Source organism: Eurypyga helias, unplaced genomic scaffold (assembly GCF_000690775.1).
Source record: "Eurypyga helias isolate BGI_N326 unplaced genomic scaffold, ASM69077v1 scaffold10703, whole genome shotgun sequence".
Lineage (NCBI taxonomy): Eukaryota > Metazoa > Chordata > Aves > Eurypygiformes > Eurypygidae > Eurypyga > Eurypyga helias.
This window is the reverse complement of record NW_010240548.1, coordinates 2,378-9,507: the sequence shown is the minus strand read 5'-3', so window position 1 is coordinate 9,507 and position 7,130 is coordinate 2,378. Positions and strand designations below refer to the sequence as shown.

Genomic DNA, 7,130 nt, shown 5'->3' with positions numbered 1-7,130 from the left:
GGAGCTCTGTGCAGCAGCTGCTGTGTCAGCAGTGGGTCCCAGTAACACACACACAGCTCTTGCTGCCCAAATGCTCCTTTTCCACTCCAGGATTAGCTCCAGGAATGTAGTGTCCCGGCGGTGGTTGGGGTCCCACCCAGTACCACAGTGGGTGGCAGAGGTTGGGCTCGTCTGCCCCTGGCACCAGGAGGAGGACAGGCACAGGCCAGGGGTGCTGGGAGAAAGGGGGACACCCATCCGTGATCCCAATGTGATCACAGCATCCCGAGCAGGATGCTGGGGGTGAGCCCAGAGGGGGGACCCATGGGAGGGGGATCTAAAACAAGTCCCATTTTTTCTGACACCCCCCCAGACCCCAGCTGGGCTCCAGCCTGGTCCAACCAGGATCCCAGACCCACCGAATGGAGCTGGGTCCCACAGCTACTCACCCCTTTGAGGTTGCTCATGGCTTGGAAATAGATGAGATAAGCCTTCTTAGGCTCCAGCGGTGGGTTCCAGTAGCCGCTGTAGGTCTGGTTGTCCCCCACGGTGAAGGGTTTGGCCTCTGTGAGGCTGCTGGCGGGCAGCTCAGCCCCGAAGTAGTGTACAGAGCCACGGGACACAGCGTCATCGAAGGTGAGCGGCACCGGGAAGCACTCCTGCCCACCCAGCTCCCGCTTGAGCTTCTTGGGCCGGTCTTCTTCTACAATGACCTGGTAGGTGCTGTGAGGGCCAAGCATGGGTTAACTTTGTAAAAACGATGGCCCTGCCCTTCCCTTGGTGCTCAACCCCACTATCCACGCCATGCCACCCCATTTGTGGGGGTCTCACCCTCACGCAGCCTCCACCTACCTGATGGGAGCCCCTCTGCCCTGCGCTGGCCGCAGCAGCACGGTGATGGTGCTCTCTGACTCGCTCAGCGGTGACGGCATGTCCCCATAGTCGAAGGTGGGAGCTGCAAAAATAGCAGGGAGAGCTGGCAGGGTGAGTCCTGGTCCCCAGGGATGCACGCAGAGCTGCTCCCCGCTCAGGGGGAAACTGAGGCATGAGCAACCTTGTCCACGGCAAAGCGTCACCAAATGGTCTAGTGAGGGTTACTATGAAGAAAACCCTTCCAGGTCTTAATGAAATGCGGCAGTTTGGGAAGGACCCGTGGGTGTGCACTGAGGAGAGGGAGCATGGCCAGTCTGGCAGAGGGGAGTAGACGGAAGCAGGATCCAACCTCGGTAGGACCCGGCCTCACAGTGCACTCTGTGTGTCTGCAAACGGCACAGCTCCAAACCACCAGCACAGCGTGACCACCCCCACCCAGCCCAACAGCTCCCCCAGGCCACGGTGGGGATCCCCATCGTGCCTGGCATGTCCCCACGGTCCCCAAGCCATAACCAGCAGTGCCTGTGACGCTTTGCAGTTTCAGTGTCCCCATTAGGGCTCATCTCAGTCCATTTGCCGCAGTTAATAGCAATGCCACAGACAGGAGCAAACAGCCCCAAGTACTGCGAGGCTTACTAACAAAGCCAAATTAATCCCCCTCTTGTATGCTGACAGCTCAGACTGTGCCAGTGCTGGCCACACTCTCCAGCCAGAGACCCACACTCAGCCCAGCCAATGGGTCTGGGGGGCTGCCATCACTGACAGCATCCCTCAACAGCAGCATCCAGTCACCAAAATCCACAGAGGCACACCGGACTTAAGCACTGCCATCGTATACCTGTGCGGTGGAGCCCAAGGGAACCTACCGGAGATGTTGGTGGTGATCTCGGTGAGTGCCGTCTGACCAAAACCCTTGCCGGTGCGGGCCCGGACTGAGAAGAGGTAGGTGGTGCCGGGGTGGAGGTTGGAGAAGACATGGTAGGTCTCGTTGCGTAGTTTGGAGACGGTGCGCCGCGGGCCGGGCACGTTGACCGCTGGGTCAGAGGACTCGATGCTCTGGTAGCTGATCTGCAGGGACAGGGCAGAGCATCAGGAGTGGGAGAGGGGAGAGACCCCCAGATCCAGGCGGATTCAGAGGGGCTGGTGTTGGGGAGAGCCTGGAAGGCAGAGGCTTTCTGGGGTAAATCAAAAGCAGAGGTTCATCATAACAGCCATTGCCGGATAATACCAGTAACCTGGAAAGCAGGACCCCCAGCAGGGACAGACCCTGGTAGCAGCAGGATGAACACAGGCTGGATCCGTGCTCCAAACGAAGGGCTCAGGAGCAGCAGTAACGCTGCAGCTGCCCTTAATCCCCATGACCGAAAGCAGCGGTTGTCCCAGATCGCGCCACTGCATCTCCCCCGACGGAACCCTTCCGTGTCCCTGGGGGTCCCCCCCTTGGGTGCTGCCGCTGGCCGGATGTACCTCATACTGTGTGATGAGGCCGTTGGGCTCCACCGGCTCCTCCCACTTCAGAAATATCATGTCCTCCAGCGGCGTGAAGGTGAGGGACTCCGAGGCAATGCCGCCGGGCACTGGGGAAGGAAAGGGGACGTGCTCGGATGTGGCAAGAAACCAGGCTGGAAGGAGAAATCCCCTGGGAAACCACTCCAGGCAGCTGCAGCAGCTCTCCTATGACCTAGCCACCGCATCTTCCCTGCCACATCCCTCCACTGGCACTGGTGGCTCCCAGGGAGATGCTCCGGCCGTGCTCCCAGGCCCACTGGTGACACACTGCTATGGACAGGGGAGGTCCCCGTGCCATGGCACACACCCTGTGGGCACCATTTCTGGCATCACACCCAGTTTCTGACAGCACAGCACAGCACAACCCCCCGGGGCGCACCGTCACCAGCAGAGCTCACCCGAGTTCTGCAGTGTGAGGAAGGAAAACCAAATTCCCTTCTCCCATACAGCCCAAATCCCGCCCAGAGCCACCAGTATCCTCGGGAGACGTTACTGGCTCTCCCCCCAGCGAGCAATACATCCTCATCTGCAGACAGGCTCGACATGCCCCAGCCTTCCCCTCTAATTAACACCAACAACAATAATAACTGCAAACAATAACAGCGATCGACAGCACCAGGATCAATATTCGCTTCTTTACCATGGATTTCTTGACCCGAGGGAGTCGGGAGACGCGACGGCTCAGCAAAGACACGATTCACCAGCAGCATCCTCCACTGCGGGTTTGAGCACCCGGAACACGCACCCTCTCACTGCAGAGGGACGTCAGCTCTCCCTCCTCTATTTTTCTTTTTTGCAGCTCTTGCTCAGACCTAATTACGGGGCCGAGAGAGAGGGATCGCCTTCTGCACGCTTCCCGCCGTGCAAATACACAATTTCCCCTTGATTTACAAGTTAATTTAATCAGAGGCGCCATGTCCTACACGTGTACACAAGGCACTTATTAAATTCGTGTAGAATTACGGAAACCTTTAGGGCAAGGATGTGTGTACCTATATAGATATTTTTAAACACTTGTGGCCTGTACATTCATACGTGCACACAGGCACGGGCACCATGCGCATGGGCATTCACCACAGACCAGCAGAGGTGCACAACGGCTCCCAGGTGAGCGTATAGCCCCCGCCATCCCTATACACACACACACACTTCTGTATATATTTATATACGTTTATTCTGGCTGGCACTGCACGCACCCTGCCTGCAAGGGAAGGAACCAGCTCCCTGTAGCACCAACACGCTGCAGTCATTATTTCCACAGGCACCTAGGATTGTGAGCACAGTCCAGAATCTCCAGCCGTGGGTCACCGACCTTCCCAAGCATCCTTAGATCTACATGAGGCACTTAAACATCAGCTGGGCAACCTATGGATGGGTCACACCCTCCGCTCTCAGTGCCCTGCCCACACAGCCAGGACCCAGCAGGACTTTACCCAGGGTCCAAGAGGGATGCTGTGAACTACAGTCTTGGTTTGACCCAGTTATTAATACCCCAGAAACGGTTTTTCCAGCCCAAAACCAGGGTGTACCCGCTTGGGATGTGCATTTTTGCAGCCCACGCTGGGAGTTCCCTTGAGACAAACCCCAGCACTGCATCAGCAGATCCTGCAACTGAAGCTGGCCTCATGCCATAGTAAACCACAATCAAGGGTCCCATCATTAACGAGCTTTCACCACATTAGCTTAATTGCACAGGCGGCTGCTCATCACAGAGTTGTGGGAGCTCAAATCCTCATCGCCCTCCCAGGCAGGGAGATGCTGGCCCAAGCCTGCGCGTGGTATTTGCAATATATCCATAGGTGGGTATCCATCCATGGATTCCATCCGGGACCGAGCGTACCCGTGGCCCCAAGTTCAGTCCAAGGGGGAAGCTGTAAGCCTCGGTTAATGAACGCAGAGGGGAAAGCAGCTGGAGTGATTACAGTATAGCAAAAAACATCTGGAGCTCCCGTATTAATATTCAGTAAGAAAACAGCTGGAGCAGTCACAGCGCAGTGAGAACAGCTGGAGCAATCGGAAGCGGAAAATAAACTGTCAAGAGCATGAGGCTGGGTGCCCCGGGTCGGGCAGGCTCAGGGCTGAGGATACGGAAAGTGCTGATGGGATGCACAGAGAGAGGTGCTGAATTTAGGCTTCAGAGATGTAAATGGAACCCGGAGGCCCTCCCGGCTCCACTCCAGCTCCGCAGGCTTTGCTTTCCAGCCTGGGAAACGGGAGGGATGAGCGATGCACACAGCTGCACATTTTGGTGGGCCCCAAACTGAGATGAGTCCGACACCTGGGGAACTCACAGCAGGCTTCTGCTTGGGGGGCAGCCAGGGGGTCTGGAGCTGGCCAGATCCTTTGCAATTATCAATTCCTCCACCTTAATTGCTGATTCTTGATGCTAAAAAGTGCATTGGAGATTAATTACCTTCCAAGGGGTTGTTTCAAGTGTAGACAATAGGCTTTGCCCCAAAGCGTGTGGGTGGTTTCTCTGCAATTAGGCAGCCCATCCCCCATTCATGCCTGATGGTGAGTGCCAGTGGGTCCGTGAGAGCCAGGGACGCTCCAGCCACACTCAGCACCCAGCTCCTTCCACCCCTCGCACGCCCCAACCGCTGCTGCGCTCCACAGACCAAGATGAGACCCCTCGCCCCGCCAGCCGCAGGAGCAGCGGTCAGAGTGGCAATGTTTGGGGGCTGCCCGGTGTTCCTCGAAAGCAGCCGAGCTGTCACAGCACGCGGAGGTGATGCTGATGGGGCAGCGAAGAGGATGTGACAAGCCGAAGGAGTCATTACTGAGAGCTACCAGCCCCTGACGCGGCCCATCGCTGATGGGTGGCACCGGAGCTGGCTCTGCCACGTCCCCAGAGCCCAAACCCACCCGAGCACTGCAGACGTAGCGCTGCAGCTGGGGACTGCGGTGCAGGGTAAGGGCAGACCCAGTGACCTCTTGGGTGCCCCCAGCTCCAGGACATTCTCAGGGAAGGGCTGGGCAGGAGAAAGAGATGCCAAACCCAGGAGTCCTGGAGCAATGCCGGAGCCTGCAGCTGGCTCTGCCACGTCCCCAGAGCCCAAACCCACCCGAGCACTGCAGACGTAGCGCTGCAGCTGGGGACTGCGGTGCAGGGTAAGGGCAGACCCAGTGACCTCTTGGGTGCCCCCAGCTCCAGGACATTCTCAGGGAAGGGCTGGGCAGGAGAAAGAGATGCCAAACCCAGGAGTCCTGGAGCAATGCCGGAGCCTGCGGACGGCACGGCAGGGGGCCGGAAGCAGGCCCCAAGCCCGGGGCATGGCTGGGTCGGCGAGAAGGGAAACTGCTCGGTTGTTCAGGAGCAATGTTGCTGACAAATACCCGGGGCCAGACACCCTTATCAACATGCGCTCATGCGCCGAGCTCATCTGCACAATCCGAACCCACCCGAGAGCAATCTTCACTGGGGAGGAGCGCTGGGGAAGCCGAGCAAAGCTGCGCTGGGCTCTGGTTAACAGCACTCTGCGATGCCGAATTAATCAGCGAGCGAGCAGATGAAAGATGTTACCTAAGTGCAAAGCATCGATTGCTTTAATTGTTACTGTTACGGCTGCTAGGCTTTGGTTCCACACTAAGGGATGAGCGAAAACAATTTGTGCTGGGAGAAGCTGGGAATCAGCTGAAACACCCCTGTGGAAGGAAAGGGCCGCATTTCTGCAGCAACGTAGGATGTTCCTCCACTGGAGCAACCGGTGCTGCTCCATCCCCATCCGGTCCCTTTGTCCCCCCAAGCTGCTGCCAGCACTTCCCCAGCTGCCACCATTGCCCCTTTCTCCCACCTCCCCTTGCACAGGCCTGGGGCTGCAACAGCCTCTTCACCTCTGCGATGGCCACAGGAGATATTCCCATCATGCCCCTGGCCGAGAGCTAGGGATATGCACTGTGACACAGAAACCCCAGCAGCTCACCAGCCGCGGAGTCCTATTTTTGGGGACTCACCATCCTCATCCGTCTGGAATACCACCTCCTTGCCCTCCTTGCGACCCTCAGGGTTGGAGAGGATGAGCTTGACGTGGATGTTCTTGTAGGGCAGCAGGTTTTTGATGGTGTAGCGGTTGGCGTTACGCTCCATCTTCACACACTCACGGAAGGTTTGGTTGTGGCCAGTGCCCACGAAATAGCGGTAGCAGAGCGAGACGGTGTAGGTGTGACAGCGGGTCAGGTTGTAGCCCAGGGGTTCCCACTGCAACGTCAGCTGCCTGGACTGGATTTCAGAGAAAGCCAGACCTTTGGGGGCCCGCATGGGCTCTGTGGGGAAAGAGATGGGGAGAGATGAGTGATGAAGCAAAACATCTCGTGGGTTTATGTGTATTACCCCTTTGACAACATAGCAGTGGGACAGACAGGTGCAGAGAGCAACCCTGACCCCAAAACTGGGTCCAAGCCCCAGCACTGCATGCTGCTACCCCACAGACAGGGCTGGGGATGTCACCAAGTCTCAAAGCCACCAACACCACAGGGACAGCAGCCCCCACTGGCTCATCCTCGCCTACGGAGGTGAAGCCAGGTGCCAGCCCCGGGCCGGTGCTGAGCCATGGTGGGCACTGGGAGCATCCATGCCGGAGCGGTGCCAAGTAACCAGATAAACATGACTGCACAATGGGAGTCCTCATGTTTTCATCGAGCCCATGTCAGCCTCTTGAAAGGACAGAGTGCCCCTGCAGGGAAGCGATTTAATTAATTCTAATTGGCATAACAGGTGAATTCAGGTTTAATGAGGAGCTGAGCTCCTTTGCCAACAGGACATGCGCACA

The 7,130-nt window shown here is 57.6% G+C and overlaps 1 protein-coding gene across 1 annotated transcript in view; it reads right to left on the bottom strand.

The window, feature by feature from the left end:
* Positions 1-6,624, bottom strand: part of PTPRU (protein tyrosine phosphatase, receptor type, U) — a gene marked incomplete at both ends in the record, with an annotated part of 25,182 nt that extends 18,558 nt beyond the window's left edge. Inside the window, 5 exons of the mRNA XM_010148474.1 lie at positions 429-702; positions 832-934; positions 1,719-1,920; positions 2,320-2,429; positions 6,316-6,624. Coding sequence (XP_010146776.1) covers positions 429-702; positions 832-934; positions 1,719-1,920; positions 2,320-2,429; positions 6,316-6,624 — 998 coding nt within the window. The remainder of the gene's footprint in view (positions 1-428; positions 703-831; positions 935-1,718; positions 1,921-2,319; positions 2,430-6,315) is intronic.
* Between the last annotated feature and the right edge of the window lie 506 nt (positions 6,625-7,130).